The 23,807-nt window shown below is 44.2% G+C and overlaps 1 protein-coding gene across 1 annotated transcript in view; it reads left to right on the forward strand.

Moving 5' to 3' along the window:
- LOC109905151 (vascular endothelial growth factor receptor kdr-like) overlaps window positions 1–23,807 on the forward strand; it is an 80,845-nt gene that overhangs the window by 15,055 nt on the left and 41,983 nt on the right. The window contains exons 2-14 of the mRNA XM_020502372.2: window positions 86–173; window positions 1,543–1,745; window positions 4,109–4,236; window positions 5,476–5,635; window positions 5,736–5,872; window positions 5,963–6,146; window positions 6,618–6,744; window positions 6,961–7,130; window positions 8,373–8,529; window positions 12,491–12,605; window positions 22,051–22,159; window positions 22,965–23,252; window positions 23,525–23,671. Of these exons, the coding sequence (XP_020357961.1) occupies window positions 86–173; window positions 1,543–1,745; window positions 4,109–4,236; window positions 5,476–5,635; window positions 5,736–5,872; window positions 5,963–6,146; window positions 6,618–6,744; window positions 6,961–7,130; window positions 8,373–8,529; window positions 12,491–12,605; window positions 22,051–22,159; window positions 22,965–23,252; window positions 23,525–23,671 (2,013 nt within the window). The remainder of the gene's footprint in view (window positions 1–85; window positions 174–1,542; window positions 1,746–4,108; window positions 4,237–5,475; window positions 5,636–5,735; window positions 5,873–5,962; window positions 6,147–6,617; window positions 6,745–6,960; window positions 7,131–8,372; window positions 8,530–12,490; window positions 12,606–22,050; window positions 22,160–22,964; window positions 23,253–23,524; window positions 23,672–23,807) is intronic.

The following is a 23,807-nucleotide window of genomic DNA, read 5'->3' on the forward strand; positions in this document are numbered from 1 at the left end:
GTTCAGAGTGTGTTCTTGTATCCAATGACTCAGAGTGTTAGCCAATGTCTGAATGTGTTTGTGTGTGTGTTTGTGTGTTGTACAGGTCAGGTCAACCTTCCAGCCCCTCTGCTGCTGCCCTCTGAGGACACACACCTTCTACACACAGGGAATTCACTCAACCTCACCTGCAGGTATTATACACACACACACACTGAAACAAAATACCTAATGTCAAGTTCCCCAACAACAAGAGTTGTTCCTGACCACACAAGTTTATCTTGGTCAGGTCATATGGACAGAAAAAAGGGGGGCGATGACTGTTAAAATGTGTCATTCATTTTGATGACAGAGGTAAAGGAAAGACTCTGAACTCCCTGGCAAGGCTTTCATCAACAACAAAAAAACAGGTTCATGCAACCCCCTCCCCCGTTATTCATTAGATCAGGGTCAGTCAGGAGGTGAGGCCAGGTCCTTCTCCAGTTGATGGCTGTTCTCTGGACTATCACTGAAGCAATAAAGACCCAGATCCTCTGATTTGGCCCCGTTAGACAGCTAGGCCAGGATAAAGAGAGGAGAGAGTATATATGAAAAGGACTGCAGGAGCATCAGACCACAGAGGTAGATAGGCAGTGACTCTCCCAGCCAGGCAAACAGTGTGGTCCCAATTTATCAATCTGTTCCATTTTCCTTCGGGGGGCCGGTGGGACCCCTGTCTGTCGGAAGTTCACACATTTGTTAAGCGTTTAGAGAGCCTTGCATCATTTTCTAAGCACTCCAGGAATGCTAACCCCTGTGGCCCAATGCAACGCTTCCCTACAAGGCCATGTGCTAAAAAGGCCCCGGACGGTAACTGTCTATGGTTTCTGGCCTCTGGATGAGAGTTTCTTGACCCCAGGCAATGTAGGCAGAGGCGGTGGTATGCAGTGAGACATATTTCAAGCTCCACCGGGATCGCTTTTAATGGGACCTTAAAAACGAACACTGGAGATAATGTGTTATTTGAACACATCGTCCCAGAGATCCCAGCCAGGTTCCCATGTAAAAGTCCCTGTTATCAAGATGACTCCAGATTATTGGAACGGCCTTCGAACACTTCCAAATAAACAGAATTTGAGAGGTCCTGAGGGGAGGGGCCACTATCAAAGTCAAGTCAGGTCAAAGCCAGCATTTAACACTGATTTCACGATCAATTCTATATCTAAGTAATACTGAGATCGAATCTTGAGAGCTGGTGCCTGTGTCCTGTAAGAGCATGTTTGTGTGCATAAATCAGGTGAGACAATTAAGGTGTTTGACCTGGTGATGACATGCTGACCTGAGGATGACGACCCAGAGCTCTAGGGGGTGTAGGAAGGTAATAAGATAGTGATGATGTAGGTGGTCTGGCTGACCCTCTCAGATGGACCCTCTTTACTTTGTCACTTAACTTAGAGGTTGCCCTTAACCACAGATCTCCAATCAGATGTCCCTATCCTCAATCTAAATCTTAACCATTAGGGATAATAAATAATATCGGATCCTGTGTCAGTTATTATGGATACCTTCTGCTGTCTTCATCAGAGGTGCGTCCCAGCTGTACTGGAGGCTGCCCTCGCGGAACGTCACCTCGGAGGGGGTTCATGTGGAGGAGTGTGAGCCCCGGGCGAACGCCCACTGTAGTAAGCTGCTGGTGAGAAACCTGATCCCCAACGACACGGGGCTCTACAGCTGCAGGTACGCCCAGCCCTCCGCCGACATCAGCTCTACCTACGTATATGTCAAAGGTGAGTCCCGCTTTATACTGTTCAAACATTGTAATGATGATGGTATAGCACCTTTCATACATACAATACTGTGTTTGCATCCCAAATTGCTTTCCATGTACATGCTGACAGAGTAGATCATCATTGTTGAGTTCTATAATGACATTCTCCCATGAACTCCATTGAAATCCAGCATGTGAAAATGGAAATGAAAGGGATCTCACTTTGTGATTAAATCAGTTGTTGGATTCTGTTAACTTTAACGCCGATAAGGAGCTTTTTCAAAATGTTTATGTTGTTCCCCCATCATTTTTTTTGTTGAGTTGGTTTGTTTCACAGCAACATAAGTTCAAGACATTCTCTCTAAGAACGGGTGGTGATGTTAAATGGGCCGACACCTTCCAGTGCAGTGTGGTGTAAACAGAGCCAACAAATACAACAAACTTAGAGCCTCTTAACGGCTAGGGTAGGGCCACGGTCACTGAACAGCCTGACATATTCCTGCATGATACAAGAGCTGGACGCCAGACAGCCCCCCCCCAAAAAAAAATGGAATAAGAGAAAAATTATAAAAGAGAGGCTCCATCCATTCCACACCTAATTTAGCCTAGCATCAAAAGCCAAGCTCTCCACATGTTATAAAGAGTATGTCATTACAGGTATATGAGTATATGTAAAAGTGGGGGGGGGGGGGGTTTAGTCAAAGAATGGCAGAAGGAGTTGTGCTTCTAACAGGGAGATGAAGGCTTTCCTCCGCTGCCCAACTCCTTCTGGAACAGGGAAGGAGAGTGTGATCACATCGGAAGCCCTGGTCATTGACTATTATTTCCTGCTCTCTCCGGCTTCTGTTTTCCAGTCAGTCTGTCCTGGAGCCTCTCACGATACCAGCTATGGTCTCTCCCATGTTACAGGCCTAGTCCTCCCTTGTGGACAATTGTGGACAATTGTCTCTACACAGTGAGAGCAATGCAGGACAACACTAAATATCTTAAAACATTGTCATAGTTGAGATTGACATCAGTGTCCCTTTAAATATCGTAGTCTCAGTCTGAGGGACTGTGGTGGGGACACGTCTCATGGAATATCTGGGCAGAGAGAGATAAGAATGTCAAGCCTGATTAATAACCGTTTGTAGAAGAAAAACAGAGAGGTCCTTCTATCTCTCTAGGACATATTTCTGTCCAGGACATATTTCTGTCCAGGACATATTTCTGTCCAGGACATATTTCTGTCCAGGACACATTTCTCTCCGGGACATATTTCTGTCCAGGACACATTTCTCTCCAGGACATATTTCTGTCCAGGACATATTTCTGTCCAGGACACATTTCTCTCCGGGACATATTTCTGTCCAGGACACATTTCTCTCCAGGACATATTTCTCTCCAGGACATATTTCTGTCCAGGACATATTTCTGTCCAGGACACATTTCTCTCCGGGACATATTTCTGTCCAGGACACATTTCTCTCCTGGACATATTTCTCTCCAGGACATATTTCTGTCCAGGACACATTTCTCTCCAGGACATATTTCTGTCCAGGACATATTTCTTTCCAGGACATATTTCTCTCCAGGACATATTTCTCTCCAGGACATATTTCTGTCCAGGACATTTTTCTGTTCATGACATATTTCTTTCCAGGACATATTTCTGTCCAGCTCCTGTGTCTTAATGTCTGGCCTTTAGAGCAGATGCTGATATTCATGGCCAAAGTAACATTGTGACGCAGAAAAGCACTGGACAGGTTGTGTGTCTTCCTACTGAGGTCCTAGCCTGACTCCCTGCCTTCTCTCTCTGTCTCCCCTGGCGATCTGACAGCCTGGTAGCCAAGTGTTTAGTCTAACCAGGACTCTTTCAAAGCCCTTCCAACTGTTTATTACATCATTTTCCCTGTTTGTTTTTCAAATACTAGTCCCTTTATCATGCCTAAACAGCTCAGCCTGCCACAAATCACTCAAGTATTTGTGTAACCACGAAGTTCCCACAGCAGGTCTGCGAAGGAACAGCCAGTCAGAGAGGCTCTGGATGCCTGCCCTGGTGAGAAAGACTGGAGCTGTGATAGCTATGATAGCTCCGTCTCCACCCTGTCTCTTTATCCAGATCTGCACCTAGCAGGAGGAGCAGGAGGGGGTTTGGAGTATGAGCGGATCTCACTGGTCTGGAAGATTCTATTTGATCTCTGTGTGAGATCGATGGCCTAACATTATCCTCACTTTGATTTTTAAAACCTGATTTTTTAAAGAAAATGTTCTCTCCTGCTTCACTTTAGGCTGAGGACCACAACTTTCAACTTTATACAGCAAAACCATTTAGTTAAATTAAACAATATTAAAAACGTATGACCTTAAATAATGATTGATATTTTCTGATTTGTTCTGCAGATGAAAAACATCCTTTTGTGGAGCACCATTTCCGCAATCCATCCACCCTGTTTAGCTACAGACATGAAGCCACCCTAGTGATTCCCTGTAGAACAACTTCTCCTGACCAGATCGTTACTCTTGAAGCGGTAAGACTTTTCATGATCATTTGTCATTTGAAATGGGCATATCATTCCCATTGTCTTTCAAAATAGAGCAAATGTTAGCATTTATTATGAGACTTAGCAATGTTGACCAGTTGTATGAGATAGTATGGGCATGAGATTGATTACTTTACCAGACAGAGTGTACCATGACAATGTCTGAAAGACGTCACTAAAGTTAAGATCGCAAAGAGACATGGTAAACACAGGCCCTCTGCACAATGGACAACGTAGGAGTTCTCACACCCATCAAACGGTAGGCCATTCAGGCATGCGGAAACGGCCAGGGGACAGTGGCCAGGGGGAAGGGAGGCTCAGGGGCAGGGACAGAAAAGGGAGTCATCCTGTCTGCTTCCTGTTAAGAACAGGAAGGTCCTCCAAGACAGATTTTCCTCAGAATAGAATCTCCCTCTAAATATAGACGACCTCTTTTTAAACATCTTGTCCAGGAAATGCGGATCTAAAAAACAATCCATATCCAATCAGAGGAAACAATAGGCCGATGATGCTCCTGGGTATAGTTAAGTGATTTTTAATATAATTATATCAGGAGGAAATCTCTCTCGATTTGACCAAGCTCCTTGTCTTTTTGCAGTAGCCTTTAACACGAGACGGCCTTCCTATAAATCATGTGCAACAGTGAACAGCGTGGCTCTTTTCCTTCACGATGCCACAGCTCAGAGCCACCACCCTCAACAATAGATGGCTGTGTTTGTATTCACAGGGTTGATATATAGCTGCGTCTCACAATGCCTTGGACATGGACAAACAAGTCTTATTCAGAGGGCAAAGATAGTGGGTTGTGTGACCTTGCTACTGGAAGATCTATGGCATTTATCCTTCCTGCCTGCCTGCTTCCTTCCTTCCCCTCTCTCTCCTAGCAGCATAACACTTGGCTGGAGAACAAACAACCGCAGTGGTAGGCCTTGGCCACATCCATCCATTTCATCCTTTGTTCAAAGTCAATAGTGCTCCGCGCATCACTGCATGGATAATTGCGATGGTTACACTCCATAAAACCGCAAAAAGGATTTAGATGTCGGCTCTGACGGGCAGGCGTCGCCAGCTGAGCTCATTGGAGCGTGGAGTTTCATACCAAACCCAGTTGTCCGCATCGTACTTCAGTCTGACTGGCTGAGTGCTTTTTAAAGACTGCAGAACTAGAAGCTCCACTAAACATATAAGCCCCTTCATAAACACCTTTCTACCTGTCTCTTCTTTCAGTGGCCATCCTTATCAAAGGAGGTTGAACAAGGGAAGGAATGGGACCCCAAAATGGGCTTCAAGATCCCATACGGTCCCTACAAATTCTATCATCTCCTAACCTGTGTCACCAGCGTCAACGGCCAACGGGTCCAGTCCAAATACATCCCTCTGAGGACTAGTGAGTAACTTCTCCTTCTCTTGTTGAGCTCTTAGAGCGACAGGGAAACTACCGATGGTGTTAATTCACCCTGTCTTCCCTTCTACCTCTGCTTGCATAGCTATCTTGCTGAGGAACGTGAAGATCAACCCAAGACGTATCAAGCTGTTAGTGGGAGATAGCCTGGTCCTCAACTGCTCCGCAGAGACCACCTTCAATGGAAGGATCAACTTCACTTGGGAATACCCAAAGAGAATGGTAAGCTCTAAGTCACTCAACATCCTTTAAGATTACTGGTCGACGAATCCGCTGTTTCAGGGTTGTTGATGAGTGCCTTCGCGTCCCCAGGTCCATCGGAACCCTATCATCAACAAGTCCAAAGAAGATCCGGCTTTGGTCACCAGTATGTACCAAGCAATCACCTTGTCCAACATCACCATGGACAACAGGGGCGTGTACAGGTGCACGGCTGATATAGGGAGCCCTGAGATGGGGAACAAGAAGCACGCCTCAGCCAAAGTCACCATCTACGGTGGGTCACTGTGTTAGAAACTGGTCTGCGTGAAGGCAAGGTCTCACTGAGCTAAGGCAGAGACAGATATAACTCCACCGTAATGTTCATCTTCGGCAACGATTGTGTGATCAAGCGATAAGGCCAGAGGGTGTGGTGTATTGCCGATATAGCAAGGCTAGGGACTGTTCTTAAGCACGACACAACGCGGAGTGCCTGGATACAGCCCTTAGCTGTGGTATATTGGCCATATACCACAAACCCCCGAGGTGCCTTATTACTATTATAAACTGGTTACCAACGCAATTAGAGCAGTAAAAATAAATATTTTGTCATACCTATGATATGCGGTCTGATTTACCACGGCTGTCAGCCAATCAGCATTCAGGACTCAAACCACCCAGTTTATGATCTCATTTATAATACATTTATGGTGTTGTTTTTCAACAGTCGTTTTCATGCTCTCGCTATTGGTCTTCTGTGTGATTTCAGAACATCCATACCTGAATGTGTCCTATAAGAATGAACGGGCCAGGAGAGTGGTCTACACCGAGGGTAGAAACAAGCTGATGTTTGAACCCAAGGTCAATGCACTGCCACCACCCGACACTATGACATGGTAAGACTGAGTTCAGTTGCTGGGACTATTCACTGAATGTATTGTCAACTCCTGATGAATATAATGGCACTGTTGTGACTGTGTGCACTAAACTGGAGCGTACAAGTGTTCGATTTGGGATGCAGAGATCCTGATCTATTATCATCACAACTTTCATATCAGTATGTTACGATTTGCTGACCTTCTAAAGTAAATGTGGGTGCATCCCATTCCCAGGTATAAGGATGGCGTCCCCATCAACGAGAACTCCACCTGTTACGAGTCTTCAGGCTACAACCTCTTCGTCAAGGACGTGAAGCAGAAGGATGCCGGGGTCTTCACCATCGCCCTGGGCAACAAAGAGAGAGGCCTCTACAGGAATCTCAGCTACACTCTGATAGTCCAAGGTAAAGCTCTTATATCCCCATGATATCCCGTCCTATATCCGTCCTTTATCCCTCCAAATGACTGGCGATCCTGAGGAAATGAAGCAATGCCCTGGACTTTGGGCCTCAGCATTTCGAGCAGTCTCAGCACTTTGGGTTGTGTACCCCCTGGTTGGTGCAGGGCTGCAGGTAGCAGCAGCTCCAGCATGACAGGAACCTGGGGGCTTGTGGGGGTGTGTAAACGGCCCTGTCTCTTCACTCTACCCACTCTAGACCTAACCTTTATTTACATCATGTGGATGTAGCCTACAGCACCGCTCATGTAAACAACATGATACAGGGCTATATGTGCATTGTGCTTGCCGTTAAGAACTGTGTTGAGCAACACATGTGCCACTCAGATACTACTCCAAGCTGTCGATGTGGGACAAAAAAATGCATCACAAAGTATTCCATTCCGTTCCCTGCACATTATCCAAGAATCCTCCTACTCTGCCAAAGTGTAAAGGTCAGCCCCATATAAATTGTATTTATAGTCCCTCACGTTCCCGTTTTCTCCACAAATCATTATTATTGGAATGACAAAAAAAAGACTCACTCTCACAGACACAAACAATGGAAGGAGAAAAATAAAGGAAATTCCTGGGAACAGTTAGGGAACTATTTTAAACATCGTTCATCAAGCGTTTGAAGTCCAGCCCCAGTGTTCCAGATCTCAAATGGATTCAGCAGCCGGGGCTTGAACTGAGGACTTTACTGAGAGAAACCGTGTCACGACTATGCACATACGCACACATGTACGCACGCACACACACTGACTGGTGGAGAATGATTAACTGATGTGAGCAGAGCATTCCTCTTGAGGTGGCATCCAGTCAGTAAGTCCGTCAGTCTGGTTTTGATTACTGCTGTGCTCTCCCACACTGCTGATCCACTGACCTGGGACGGGGCATAGGGCCACATCTGGCCCATAGGCAGCTGGGTAGAGACTGGGCCAAGCTCTGAGACACTGACACCCTGATGTGATGGACAACCCCCAGGGTATCAGGGCTATGCAATCACTCAACCTTTTTCAAGCACTTTACAGCCGACTCTCAGAGGTTAGAAGACAACTGGTGTCCATGGGACCTTTTCCATGGTTATTCATCATGATGACAAACCTCTCTCTCATTATAAAGACATTATTACCACCAATGGCCAGGTGTAACTGTTGATGCAACAGTGTCTGATCTCTTTGTCTCTATGTGTGTATGTCTCCCACAGTGAGACCAAAGATCTCTGAAGAGGAGGTGGCCTCGGAGTACGTGCAGCCCTACATGTTCGGCATGCAGCATCAGCTAACCTGCACCGCCTTTGGAGTGCCCATGCCCAACATCACGTGGCTCTGGCAACCATGCCATCCTGACCCCACCGACAAAGAGTGAGTCACTAACAAAGAGTGGGCCATCCTAGGCTGTTTATCCTGGGCAATCCAGGTGGTTATATGAACTAAATCGTTAACTGAACTGTGAAGACCATTTTGTTTGTATTCACCTACGGTGTCAGTGCCTTTGAGCCTTCCAGTGTGTTCTGTACTTCTTGTTTTAAGTTTTCACAATGTTCCTTCATTCCTGATGTACTTCGATGTGTTCTGTTATTTATTGTAAACCATAAGAATATGTTAGAACTGTGTAGTATCTTGCACAACCATAACGCACCACTTCCAGGAAACAACCATAAGGCAGCACTTCTAGGAAACAACCATAAGGCAGCACTTCCAGGAAACAACCATAAGGCAGCACTTCCAGGAAACAACCATAAGGCAGCACTTCCAGGAAACAACCATAAGGCACCACTTCTAGGAAACAACCATAAGGCAGCACTTCTAGGAAACAACCATAAGGCAGCACTTCTAGGAAACAACCATAAGGCAGCGCTTCCAGGAAACAACCATAAGGCACCACTTCTAGGAAACAACCATAAGGCACCACTTCCAGGAAACAACCATAAGGCACCACTTCCAGGAAACAACCATAAGGCACCACTTCCAGGAAACAACCATAAGGCAGCACTTCCAGGAAACAACCATAAGGCAGCACTTCCAGGAAACAACCATAAGGCACCACTTCTAGGAAACAACCATAAGGCACCACTTCCAGGAAAAACCCATAAGGCACCACTTCCAGGAAACAACCATAAGGCAGCACTTCTAGGAAACAACCATAAGGCACCACTTCCAGGAAACAACCATAAGGCACCACCTCCAGGAAACAACCATAAGGCACCACTTCCAGGAAACAACCATAACGCACCACTTCCAGGAAACGACCATAAAGCACCACTTCCAGGAAACAACCATAAGGCACCACTTCCAGGAAACAACCATAAGGCACCACTTATAGGAAACAACCATAAGGCACCACTTCCAGGAAACAACCATAAGGCACCACTTCCAGGAAACAACCATAAGGCACCACTTCCAGGAAACAACCATAAGGCACCACTTCCAGGAAACAACCATAAGGCACCACTTCTAGGAAACAACCTTAAGGCACCACTTCCAGGAAACAACCATAAGGCACCACTTCCAGGAAACAACCATAAGGCACCACTTCTAGGAAACAACCATAAGGCACCACTTCCAGGAAACAACCATAAGGCACCACTTCCAGGAAACAACCATAAGGCACCACTTCCAGGAAGCAACCATAAGGCACCACTTCCAGGAAACAACCATAACGCACCACTTCCAGGAAACAACCATAAGGCACCACTTCCAGGAAACAACCATAAGGCAGCACTTCCAGGAATCAAAGCACTAAATTCAGAACTGTGATGAAGTCACATCTTTTTTCTCAAAAACCCAGTCTATGAATCAAAATGTTCTGAGTCACCAGAACCATCTGACTGACAGAAACTGCCGGATCACGGTTGAGGGTCACTGCGCATTTCTAGTTATTTCTGTAACATAGACTTGGTGTTCTGAGTTTATTGTTTTGGTTCTTGGAAGTGCAAGACTCATACTTCCACGTATCGTCCATATGTCCACACAGACCCTGAGATTAATTGTCCTCTCGTCTGGTCTCTGTCAATGCACATGATTAGTGAAGCAGACCAGCATTGTCCCTGCCAGTGCACATCCTGGTTATGTTTTGGATGAGTGTTTACATTTGATCACCCTCAGGGGGGCCGGCAACAAGCGGATGCATCAGGTATTCAGGGGAAATGGAAAGAGAGCCTTTGACGCTACTTCCGCTTTTGGGTGTTAACAAGGAAACACTCCATCTTAACTCCTCCTCCACATTTACTGGATTGGTTCAACAGTGCAGAAGAGAACCTCCCCCGGCAGTTTATTTCTTCTCGTCAGGACTTTTACGCCTGCTGCGTTACATTAGGGTTTGTTGATGCTGAGCTCAGCTGTCAGAGTATTGGAACTGGATCATACACACACACACACACACGCACACACACACACGCACAAACACACACGCACAAACACACACGCAAACACACACACACGCACACACACACACAGAGTCTGTGAGTCTGGAGTCCAGAACCACCGGGCTAGCCCGAGGCTCCCTCTCCAGAAACAGGCTTGCATCCATTTAATTGACTCTGTCCCAAAATACAGACATTTGTCAAAGAAATGCAGCCCCGGGAGAATTCCTTACTCATTTGTGGCCAGTGGCTCTGTGGGTGGGGAGAGAGGATATTTTAGTCTCAAACTCCCCAAGCTTCTATAGAGCTGAATGGGACAGAGCATGTGGTATGGGCGTGAATGTCGACCTGCTAGGGAACCTTCATAAACAACATGAACAGTGTATAAGACAGTTCGTATTTGATTAATGATGGGCAGTCCCACCTATGTGAAGCTAGCCACAATAAGGATTAGCCACAATAGTGGAATTTGTGGTTTGCCTTCCAAGTAAAAGTCCTTATTTGAACGTGATGCAGATGGATACAAATAGTGGAATCATGCCATATTTAGACTAGATAATGCTAAACAAGGTTAGTAGTACAAGTAGTATATGTTTTTTGACATGCAAAGACCCAACACTGTTCCATATTTATAGAGCTGAACGGGACAGAGCTTGTGGTATGAGTGATTGTGCGGCTAGCGAACCTTCATAAACAACATGAACATTCCCTGAGAGCCAGAGCTGCTATACCCCTGTCAGTGACAGCAGGGGTCCTTTCTGAGGCGAAAACTGAGGCAAACAATGGGCCATTACCGCGGAGTTATCAAGTGTTGGTTATCAGGACCCCACACCGCTAGAAAAACACGGCTCAGGGAAGGCCTCACAATGGAGGGCCTGAATTATGTTACACTTCAGGCGCTGTAACTTGACAAATACTTCTGTTAATTATCCATCATTCGTAAAAAATCATTTGTAAAAACACTCCTGGTTGCCAAATTTGTAACAGAAATGATGGTGGAGGTTCAAGCTGTGTCAAGGTGCCTCATTTCTGCAGCCCTAAAGATAACCAGCTCTGGCATTGGAAAAAGTTGCTCATAAATGATTGAAGCTGAAAAGGGCCTGTTTTTTCAACAGCTAATGAGGGAGGTGCATCAAATAGAGGTTTCAGCCCAGCCACAGCCTAGTTGGAGGCAGATTGAGCCAAATGTTTGTTTATACAGTTCAGACCCCCTTCAAGTATTTCTCATTGCAAATTGACCATTTACCATTTCAGGATCAGACCTTGTATAAATCACAGTCCCCTTGTGGTTGGGGAAGCGTAACGTCTTAGATAGCAAGAAAGAGGGATGGGAGAGGTGAAGGAGGCAGGAAGGGTTCTTTCTTTATCAGCAGCAGGGTAAGAAGGTATCAGCTGTCTGTTGTTGACCCACCAAGGTCTGGGGATTAGCCTTATCTCCTCTAGTCAGAGAATGAGGGGGTTTCCTGTGCGAGGTGACGCATAGCACAGCCCTTCCTATCACCCTGCCGTTTCCTCCTGCCTCCCAGCCCGCTTGGCCTGGCCGCCTCACTCCTCATCAGTCTGATTGTTCCCCTCAGTAGACTGGAGGAAAGCGAGGAGTGGAGGAGAGGCTGGCTGGTGTTTGTCTGGTTTAACAATCCTAGGCAGCCTGGGCTGTAGCCCGCCCCAAAAGCCCACACAAAATCTATAATGTTAGTCAGAGCCTCATAAGGCTAAATGCCTGACCGCTCAGAGCGACACATTGTAAAACTGTTTGGACCACTTTCGCTGGTCCATAGTGTCATTTCTGATTCCCACTAATGAAATATAGGAAAGGATGACATGTCCACACAGCATTCTGCTCTAAGAGTCTTCTGTTTTGTCCACTGTTCTGTACTCATTTTCAAAACAGACTTTATACTTTAGTTAACCTGCAGCCGTTTCGTCTAGATCAGTAATGACTGGTTTCCTCTGTCCTATAGGTGTACCCTTTACACTGAGCCAATCCCGGTTCAAATGGACGATAAGGGGAACTACTCACACAACCGGATTGAGAACATATACAACAAAAATCAACTGGTAAAAGGGAAGAACAAGGTATGCTTATAGTATGGTTTTGATGTCATTAGATTTGTTATGTACTCAGAGAAACTGACACTTCTTGGACAACATAGAACAATGATTCATGTACGTGTGCTTATCATATATGATGCATGTTTGATACTGAGCATCAATTTCCCATGACAAAATAGTCCCTTATGTCGGTCAATACAACAATTGCTAAAAGATTTATATGAAAAAGGGATCTAGATTAAATGTCCAGATAGAGAGAGAGAGAGCGCTCTGATAGATCAACACTGAAGTGGGGTTCTCCACGATCGTTCTCTTTGAGACGCCAACACCTAAAGTTTACAATATGCCTTATTATGTCACTGTTTTAGAATGGTTCATTCTATCTGCAATAGTTTAGACTTATGTAAATGTAGCCAAAAGTTATGGAAGGAACATCAATATGCATTTATAATTGTTTTATTTTATAAAAAAAAATATATATATTTTTTAACTGTTTTTGATCAGTCATTATTGGGTGTTATGTGGAGAGTGATGAGTAAAACATTTTTTAAATCAATTTTAGAGTAAGGGTGTAACACAACAAAAATGTTAAGGGGTCTGAATACTTTCCGTAAATGACAGAAAATAGACACATCAAAATATAAATATAAAATGTAAGCAGAAAGAAAGACACGGTCATAAAAAACTAACACATTCATCAGTAGTAAGATCCTCTATCACCTTTCTGAATCTCCCCAGAGGCACCAGAACATCACATTCATCAGTAGTAAGGTCCTCTATCACCTTTCTGAATCACCCCAGAGGCACCAGAACATCACATTCATCAGTAGTAAGATCCTCTATCACCTTTCTGAATCTCCCCAGAGGCACCAGAACATCACATTCATCAGTAGTAAGGTCCTCTATCACCTTTCTGAATCACCCCAGAGGCACCAGAACATCACATTCATCAGTAGTAAGATCCTCTATCACCTTTCTGAATCTCCCCAGAGGCACCAGAACATCACATTCATCAGTAGTAAGGTCCTCTATTACCTTTCTGAATCTCCCCAGAGGCACCAGAACATCACATTCATCAGTAGTAAGGTCCTCTATTACCTTTCTGAATCTCCCCAGAGGCACCAGAACATCACATTCATCAGTAGTAAGGTCCTCTATCACCTTTCTGAATCTCCCCAGAGGCACCAGAACATCACATTCATCAGTAGTAAGGTCCTCTATCACCTTTCTGAATCTCCCCAGAGGCACCAGAACATCACATTCATCAGTAGTACGGTCCTCTATCACCTTTCTGAATCACCCCAGAGGCACCAGAACATCACATTCATCAGTAGTAAGGTCCTCTATCACCTTTCTGAATCTCCCCAGAGGCACCAGAACATCACATTCATCAGTAGTAAGGTCCTCTATCACCTTTCTGAATCTCCCCAGAGGCACCAGAACATCACATTCATCAGTAGTAAGGTCCTCTATCACCTTTCTGAATCACCCCAGAGGCACCAGAACATCACATTCATCAGTAGTAAGGTCCTCTATCACCTTTCTGAATCACCCCAGAGGCACCAGAACATCACATTCATCAGTAGTAAGGTCCTCTATCACCTTTCTGAATCACCCCAGAGGCACCAGAACATCACATTCATCAGTAGTAAGGTCCTCTATCACCTTTCTGAATCACCCCAGAGGCACCAGAACATCACATTCATCAGTAGTAAGGTCCTCTATCACCTTTCTGAATCACCCCAGAGGCACCAGAACTTCACATTCATCAGTAGTAAGGTCCTCTATCACCTTTCTGAATCTCCCCAGAGGCACCAGAACATCACATTCATCAGTAGTAAGGTCCTCTATCACCTTTCTGAATCTCCCCAGAGGCACCAGAACATCACATTCATCAGTAGTAAGGTCCTCTATCACCTTTCTGAATCTCCCCAGAGGCACCAGAACATCACATTCATCAGTAGTAAGGTCCTCTATCACCTTTCTGAATCACCCCAGAGGCACCAGAACATCACATTCATCAGTAGTAAGGTCCTCTATCACCTTTCTGAATCTCCCCAGAGGCACCAGAACATCACATTCATCAGTAGTAAGGTCCTCTATCACCTTTCTGAATCTCCCCAGAGGCACCAGAACATCACATTCATCAGTAGTAAGGTCCTCTATCACCTTTCTGAATCACCCCAGAGGCACCAGAACATCACATTCATCAGTAGTAAGGTCCTCTATCACCTTTCTGAATCTCCCCAGAGGCACCAGAACATCACATTCATCAGTAGTAAGGTCCTCTATCACCTTTCTGAATCGCCACAGAGGCACCAGAACATCACATTCATCAGTAGTAAGGTCCTCTATCACCTTTCTGAATCTCCCCAGAGGCACCAGAACATCACATTCATCAGTAGTAAGGTCCTCTATCACCTTTCTGAATCTCCCCAGAGGCACCAGAACATCACATTCATCAGTAGTAAGGTCCTCTATCACCTTTCTGAATCACCCCAGAGGCACCAGAACATCACATTCATCAGTAGTAAGGTCCTCTATTACCTTTCTGAATCTCCCCAGAGGCACCAGAACATCACATTCATCAGTAGTAAGGTCCTCTATCACCTTTCTGAATCGCCACAGAGGCACCAGAACATCACATTCATCAGTAGTAAGGTCCTCTATCACCTTTCTGAATCTCCCCAGAGGCACCAGAACATCACATTCATCAGTAGTAAGGTCCTCTATCACCTTTCTGAATCGCCACAGAGGCACCAGAACATCACATTCATCAGTAGTAAGGTCCTCTATCACCTTTCTGAATCGCCACAGAGGCACCAGAACATCACATTCATCAGTAGTAAGGTCCTCTATCACCTTTCTGAATCACCCCAGAGGCACCAGAACATCACATTCATCAGTAGTAAGGTCCTCTATCACCTTTCTGAATCGCCCCAGAGGCACCAGAACATCACATTCATCAGTACTAAGGTCCTCTATCACCTTTCTGAATCGCCCCAGAGGCACCAGAACATCACATTCATCAGTAGTAAGGTCCTCTATCACCTTTCTGAATCGCCCCAGAGGCACCAGAACATCACATTCATCAGTAGTAAGGTCCTCTATCACCTTTCTGAATAGCCCCAGAGGCACCAGAACATCACATTCATCAGTAGTAAGGTCCTCTATTACCTTTCTGAATCGCCCCAGAGGCACCAGAACATCACATTCATCAGTAGTAAGGTCCTCTATTACCTTTCTGAATCGCCCCAGAGGCACCAGAACATCACATTTTAAGAATGTTTTGAATATTGTTCCACGAATAATGTGCTAGAAAACTAAAAGAATGTCCAGAGGCAGCCGTCCCTGAGAGCAGGTGTGGTAAATCCTGTCTTAAGTTTAGTAATGATGTTAGGTACAGTGGGAGTTTTTGTAAAATTGCTTTATAGATGACAACAAAGCAATGTATCAACCTACATGAAATCAAAGGAGACCAACTTTCTGGTAGAGAATGCAGTGATGAGTGCTAAAATTGTTGCCCATAAAGCACTGTGCTGTATGATAAACTGCATTTAACGGCTTGAATGAAGTGGCATAGTTTATGACCGATAGGAATGTCGACTGAATAATCTGCTTTCTACTATTTAGCGAGAGGCAGGACCTAGAAGCCCATTATTATTCTCAGCTTCTTAACTAACTCATAAATATGCTTTTTAAAAGACAGCTTTTTATTTATCTAGATGCCCAGATATTTGTAAGTAGGGACATGATCAATATGGACACCATCCAAAGTACATATGCTGAAATAATCTGTTATTTTTATGCACTCTAGAGGACATCATATACTTAGTTTTACCTGCATTCAATACTCAATTCAGGTCAATAATGTTTTTCTCTAATACAATGAAGGCAGGCTGTAGTTCAGATAGAGCCTAGTCAACCGAGGGGGAAATAGCATACACAACAGTATCATCGGCATATAAGTACAGGTTACAATTTTTTTATAGACAAGTCGATGTTGTTAATGTAAACAGTAAAAATTATAGGACCCAAAATCGTCCCCTGCGGGACACCTTTTGTAATATTCAGGAAACCTAATTTAACACCATCAGTAGATGGTTGAGTTCTTTCTGTCAAGTCATTTTTAAACCATAACATGCAGCCTGGTCTAGGCCAATTAAGGGAAGCATCTGAATTAGCAGCGAGTGATTAACAGTATCGAAGGCCTTTGACAGGTCAATGAAGAGGGCAGCACAATGTTGCCTTTTATCCACACAGTTAACCACATCATTTGACCTGATCTAAAGCCTGACTGATGTACATTAATGATTACATTTCTTAGATAAGGAAGATATAAGCTGAGAATTAATCAAGGATTCTAACATTTTAGCTAGGCAAAAAAGTTTATTAATAAGGCCATAATTATTTAGGTCACAAGGGTCAATAATGAAATATATTACAGTACATTGTAAATACAGTTAATTTATACATTGTTGTATAAAATACAAAGCAATATATGGTAAAGGACATTTACTGTATATCAGTAGGTATATTTATGACAAGGAATCCCACTTTATTGTATACACTGTCTTAACTGCCAGGCATTTTTAAGCAACTCACAAGTCAATTCATATATACAGTAGTCAGCAACAAATAGACCATCAAATCTGTCATTATTTGCTTTTGATTAAAATAAGCCCCTTAGTCTTCAATTATAGTCAAAGCAAGTTGAGCGCCAGAACTGCCATGAAGGAAAAGCATTTTGGCTCTCTTCAGGGCTGCTCTCCTGAGTCGTTCATTCGTCTGTCCTTCAACTGACAGACACCATTCATTTCACCCTGCTGGAGTGAAAAACACCCTCAGACAAAACGCAGGTCCTTGGATCTAAAGAAGCTAGGCCTGAAGCTCCAGCCAAGGCTCTGCCTGCTCTGCCTGCTCTGCCAGAGAGCAGCGTTTATTCTGACATCACTGGATCATTGTCTGTTGGATCACTGAGGGCTGTGGAGCTCTGTGTAGATAGCACAATACAGCCATATGGCTCAAGCCATGCGTGTGCAGACAGAGGAGACTGACCTTTTATAGGTTCCCTCCTAACTCCACAGACCTGTGAACAGATCAGCTGTAATACGCTGAAAACAAATACGCTGTCACGCCCTGACCTTAGAGAGCCTTTTTATGTCTCTATTTGGTTTGGTCAGGGTGTGATTTGGGTGGATTTCTATGTTTTTTGTGTTTCTATGTTTTGGGTATGGTTCTCAATCAGGGACAGCTGTCTATTGTTGTCTCTGATTGGGAATCATACTTAGGCAGCCTTTTTCCCTTTTGTCATTGTGGGAAGTTGTCTTTGTTAGGGGCACTAAAGCCTTTGTAAGCTTCACGGTCGTTTTTGTTATTTCTTGTTTTGTTGGTGACATTTTAACAAATAAAAGAATATGTACGCTCACCACCCTGCACCTTGGTCTCATTCCGACCACGATCGTGACATACGCTGAAGCCTAGTAGGGTGACCACACCGCTAGTGTCACGTGCGTGAGCGTTGCAAAATAAATGTAGAAATCTATGTTATTCAATTATTTCACCCACACTGCTCGCGCGCGCCAACAAGCGTCTGCGTTTCCAAGGGCTAAAATAGAAGCCATTCCTATTTCTGACGCAGATCACGCTGCAAGTCCTGCCTCTCCCATCTCCTCATTGGTTTATAGAAGCAGGTACCCACGTGCCATCTCCTCATTGGTTATACCCACGTGGGTGATTGAAAGACTAAATGTTTTGCCGGTTGTCGTGGTAATACTATGATATTTTAGATGCCAATCACCACATAAGTTCAAAGATGAAAAAGCCGGGAAGGAGGAGAGATGACTAGAAACGATTCGGTTGGACGTTTTATGTGTGGATTAATTGTTGGAGTAGAGGATCTTGTGCATTTCAGGTAAAATAACAACTCAATGTTTATATCCCAGGACAAATTAGCTAGCAACACCAGGCTAGATAAATAGGACAAATTAGCTAGCAACAGCAAGCTAACAAGCTAACTAGCTAAATTGCCATACATGTTTAATGCTTTTCGACCTGTCCCCAAATTAATGTCATTGGTTCAGAGTTTGTTTTTATATTTTAACCTGTGTGTCGTGATCGCGTTTGGTGTAGGGGGACAAAATACATTTATGCACGATGGCGCACGCGCGCAGCCGGTTTGGGTTCCGTGTAAGACTAAAGCACTCCTTAACTGTTTCTACCCACAAGCCGTAAGACTGCTGAGCAATTAATCGAATGGCCACCCGGACTATTTACACTGCCTCTACTCGCTGTTTATTATCTATGCATAGTCACTTTGCAAGTTACCTCAACTAACCTGTACCCTTGCACATTGACTCGGTACCGGTACCCTTAGTATATAGCTTCGTTATTGTTAAGTCATTTTCTTGTGTTACTTTTAGATTTGAGATTTTTCACTTTAGTTTATTTAGTAAAAACTATTTTTCTTGAACTCCATTGTTAGTTAAGGGCTCGTAAGTAAGCATTTCACGGTAAGATGTACACCTGTTGTATTCAGCGCCATGTAACATATAACATTTGATTTGATTTGAAAATATTGAAACTAAGTTAAGAAATTGGAATAATATGTTATTTTCATTGTTTTTGTCATATCTGTATTAATATGGTATAGCTGAAGGTAATGGTTACATCTCCTCTCACAAAAAATGGCCCACATCTTGGCATGCGTTCCCAAAGCTGAACATGGAGACTGTAGACATTGCAGCACATATCCTAGGGGAGCTTGTTACCAAAACCATTCACCCCAAACGTAATTAAGTGCAGGCCTCAACTGCTTTCCCCAAAAGCCTATTGGATTAGTTGAAAGACAGCCGTTCCAACACACTGGGTCAAATTGGGGCATAAATCCAGTCAGCATATAAATATTTCAACAGCACAAGCAAACCAACCAGTGAAGAAAATACTGGTAATTAGCCATTACCCAAACACATATACTGGTGTAGTAAACTTTTTTTAAATGGTATTTCTCCTGCTTTACCCTAAAGGGAGATTTATGAAGGCGTTTCCCCCGGCTGATGATACATGGTTGATGGCATTTAGAATCATGCTAATTGTATACATACACAAGTAGTAATAGAGAGCCTAGACCTCATTCACTTCCAGCACTACCAATCTCTGTTTGACATAAATAGGGAGGCACTCCTTATTTACAAGCGCTTGCGGCCCAAACACCGGTGCTTTATAGGGGTGAGGACTAAGGGTCAGTGATAACAAGCGGCGGTTTAAAAGAGAGGGATTTGTTGGGAGTGAATTCCTCTCTGTCACCCCGCATAAATTGCCGTGCCCCGTGAACGAGAGTAAAGTGTTGGTCAGGGCTGCAGGGCTGGCCTCAGAGGGTCTCAGTGCGTCTGGTCAAGTCACCACTTAGGGACAGAGTGCACTTTCTGAAACAACTGTTTTCCAGCTCAAGTTACATTTATCATTGGTAATGGCGGTAACGCAACACCACACAACTACTCCATCAATACTCTGACCAATGTCATAGCAACTCAGGGTAGACAACGTAACACAACTTTAAACAACTTAGCTAGGTTTTCCTTCCAAAGATGTTTAAACAGCGCACAATATGAGCTGGGACTTTGAAAACGTACTGAAACAGTGAAAATGTGTCACACACAGTCAAGTCTCATGACCAAAGCCCTGTTTCTGAGGGTCAGAGCACAATGCCGCTAGAAACCCAGGAAGTTGACACCACCTAGACAATACAGCTACAGCATTCAGCACCTTTGATGTAGCTGCTCTGAAAACAGATGTCGTTCTGAACACAAAACAGAACCCCACGCGATCTGGCCCCTTGCCCAAATCTTACTCACTATTATGTCTACTTAAGCCGTTAAATGGGTTCCACTCCAACGGCGATAGAATCTAGTGTGGCATTGTAAATGCTCTTCGGGAAATGACATGGAGGGCCAGGCACTCGTTCTGGGGAGCGGTACTGCTATGAGAGACGCGGCAGGTTTTAAAAGGTCCAGATGTATCCTTCCATTAATGTGAACTAACTGAAGAGAATTGAACAGGCTTAAGGCAGACCTCTGACCCACCTGCTAATGGCAAATAACCACACTGGTGTTGATGGAAAGTCTTCTGAGGTACAGTACCAGTCAAAAGTTTGGACACACCTATTCATTCCAGGGTTTATCTTTATTTTTTGCTATTTTCTACACTGTATAATAATAGTGAAGACATCAAAACTATGAAATAACACATATGGAATCATGTAGTAACCAAAAAAGTGTTAAATAAGGTAATCTGATGCAGCATTCCATCATGCTCCTATTTGGTCAAATAGCCCTTGCACAGCCTGGAGGTGTGTTAGGTCATTGTCCTGTTGAAAAACAAATAATAGTCCCACTAAGCACAAACCAGATGGGATGGTGTATCGCTGCAGAATGCTGTGGTAGCCATGCTGGTTAAGTCTGCCTTGAATTCTAAATAAATCACTGACAGTGTCACCAGCAAAGCACCATCTTACCTCCTCCATGCTTCACGGTGGGCACTACACATGCGCTGATAATCCGTTCACCTATTCTGTGTCTCACAAAGACACGGCGGTTGGAACCAAAGAACAGATTTTGTGTTTCTTGGCCCAAGCAAGTCTCTTCTTATTATTAGTGTCCTTTTGTAGTTGTTTCTTTGCAGCAATTCAACCATATAGGCCTTATTCAAGCAGTCTCCTCTGAACAGTTGATGTTGAGATGTGTCTGTTACTTGAACTCTGTAAAGCATTTATTTGCGCAGCAATTTCTGAGGCTGGTAACTCTAATGACCTTGTCCTTTGCAGCAGAGGTAACTCTGGGTCTTCCGTTCCTGTTGCGGTCCTCATGAGAGCCAGTTTCATCATAGCACTTGATGGTTTTTGCGACTGCACTTGAAGAAACTTTCTTGACATTTTCTGGATTGACTGACCTTCATGTCTAAAGTAATGATGGACTGTCATTTCTCTTTGCTTATTTGAGCTGTTCTTGCCATAAAAAGGACTTGGTATTTTACCAAATAGGGCTGTCTTCTGTATACCACCCCTACCTTATCACAGCACAACTGATTGGCTCAAATATATTAAGAAGGAAAGAAATTCCACAAATTAACAAGGCACGCCTGTTTATTGAAATACAAAGGGTGGCTACTTTGAAGAATCTCAAATATAAAATCTATTTTGTTATTTCATAGTTTTGATGTCTTCACTATTATTATACAGCGTAGAAAATAGTAAAAATAAAGAAAAATGCTTGAATGAGTAGGTGTGTCCAAACTTTTGACTGGTACTGTATATTGAAGCCAATCGGAAAAATGTTCATGAAGCTTTATTTATACAGGTTAATCTCACTGAAGTGAAATCTATTTTGCAGGAGACACATGTACAGCAGATAGGTACAACATTCGCTGGCTGTACTGTAGATCTAATGGTTGACTTATTCTCTCTCCTCCATAGACTGTGAGTACGCTAGTGGTGGGAGCGGCTCACATCTCGGGGATCTACTCCTGCGTGGCCGAGAATGAACTTGGCAACTGCACACTGAGAACCATTTTCTATGTGGACGGTAAGTGGGTCAACCTAACACTACACAGCGTGGGGAGTTGGTTGAAAGAACAACATTGGAGATTTTTTGTACAGCATAAGGCAAAATGCTGGTTGGTTTTTATTTCTACGTGCCAGGCGTGCAGAATAGCTGTAACATACATGACGTTTAGTTTCCAATGACTTCCACATATGCACTGTGATCGCGAGGCGACCGCTAGAATGCACAGGATGTATTGTGTAAAAAGGAGAGCTGCTCCGGGTGGACATTAATTGAAACCGTCTTCCTCCGGAGCAGGCAGGCTTCAGGACCGAACGGAAGAGGCAAACGTCCTGAGCCATATGCTACAGTCTAAAAACCGCTTTGAGCATTCACTGTAGCGCCGGCAGGTCATTCATCTTCTTCTTTGAGCCTGCTGCTGCATAATTCCCCTAGTTATATGTATCTGAACAGTTCCAAATGTTGATGAAATGAAAATTTCATCTAGTCCAGTTGTGTAATGACAAGAGAAATCAGCTGGCTGGCCATGCAAGCAGTCATCACTTTTGTCCTCAGAAATTACAAACCTGAAAGATTTGAAGTTGAAAGATTGATGGTAGTTTGGAATTGAGAATGGTGGTGACACTGTGATTGGGGACACTGCTGATGATGCCAAACTCTGAAGACCCGGATAAGAATAAAGATCATTTTCAGTTATGTGTCTATCTCCCTTAGTGAGAAGAGAGTTGTAGTAACATAGATGCTCTTGTAGCCCACTTACATACTGGAAGAAAAATGCTCTAACACTCCTTATGACCTAATGTGTTTTTCCCCTCTCCCCCACCAGATCACCCTCAGCACCTGGCCATCGAGCCCCAGACTGCCATCGAGGGTGATGACGTCACTCTGACTTGTCGCGGCACTCGGTACCTGTACACAGACCTGCAGTGGTACAACCCTCAGAACTACACTGTCACCCCCGCCAACATCACGGCCCTGCAGCTCAGCCCCTACGCTATCTCTCTCTCCCTCTCCCTGCACAACGTGTCCAGGAGTCACACAACAGGCTACCAGTGCTGGGCGGGTAACCTCCACAGCAAGAGGGTCATAGTCCAGTCTGTGCTGACTGTGGATGGTGAGTAGGAGACAGGAGGAGCATTGCCTGCTGGGTGATCAATGAGGTCTATCAGAACAGTAATTGCCGCACCACTGTCATGTCATACGGGTATTGCTCAACCCTTTTCTAAGAGTAACATGGTTGTATTACATCGCATTTTGGTAAAAGGTGACTGTTCCTGGATATAATCACACTCGTGATTATGCAACCCAGTAGGGGGATGAGTTTGTCTGGGGAAGTCTTGAAAAGCAGAGTGATCTAATTCAGATATGTTTCTGTGGTTGATGCAGAGAGGAAGAGGCCGTGGCTGAGACAGAACCTGACCAATCAGGATGTAAACAGCAGCAGCACTCTGACTATGGCCTGCTACGCCCTGGGTATGCCGCCACCCTACATCACCTGGTACAAAGACAAGCTACCAGTACAGGAGGGTCCAGGTAAGAACTGCTGGAAATGACTCATGATTAGGGGCCCCAAGGTTTCCATTGTCGGGCCCTACTCATTGCTTTTAGTGTTTAAATTTAAATTATTATACAGAATTCTTGAAAATAATATAATATTATATACAGTATA

This window comes from Oncorhynchus kisutch, linkage group LG15 (genome assembly GCF_002021735.2).
Source record: "Oncorhynchus kisutch isolate 150728-3 linkage group LG15, Okis_V2, whole genome shotgun sequence".
NCBI lineage: Eukaryota > Metazoa > Chordata > Actinopteri > Salmoniformes > Salmonidae > Oncorhynchus > Oncorhynchus kisutch.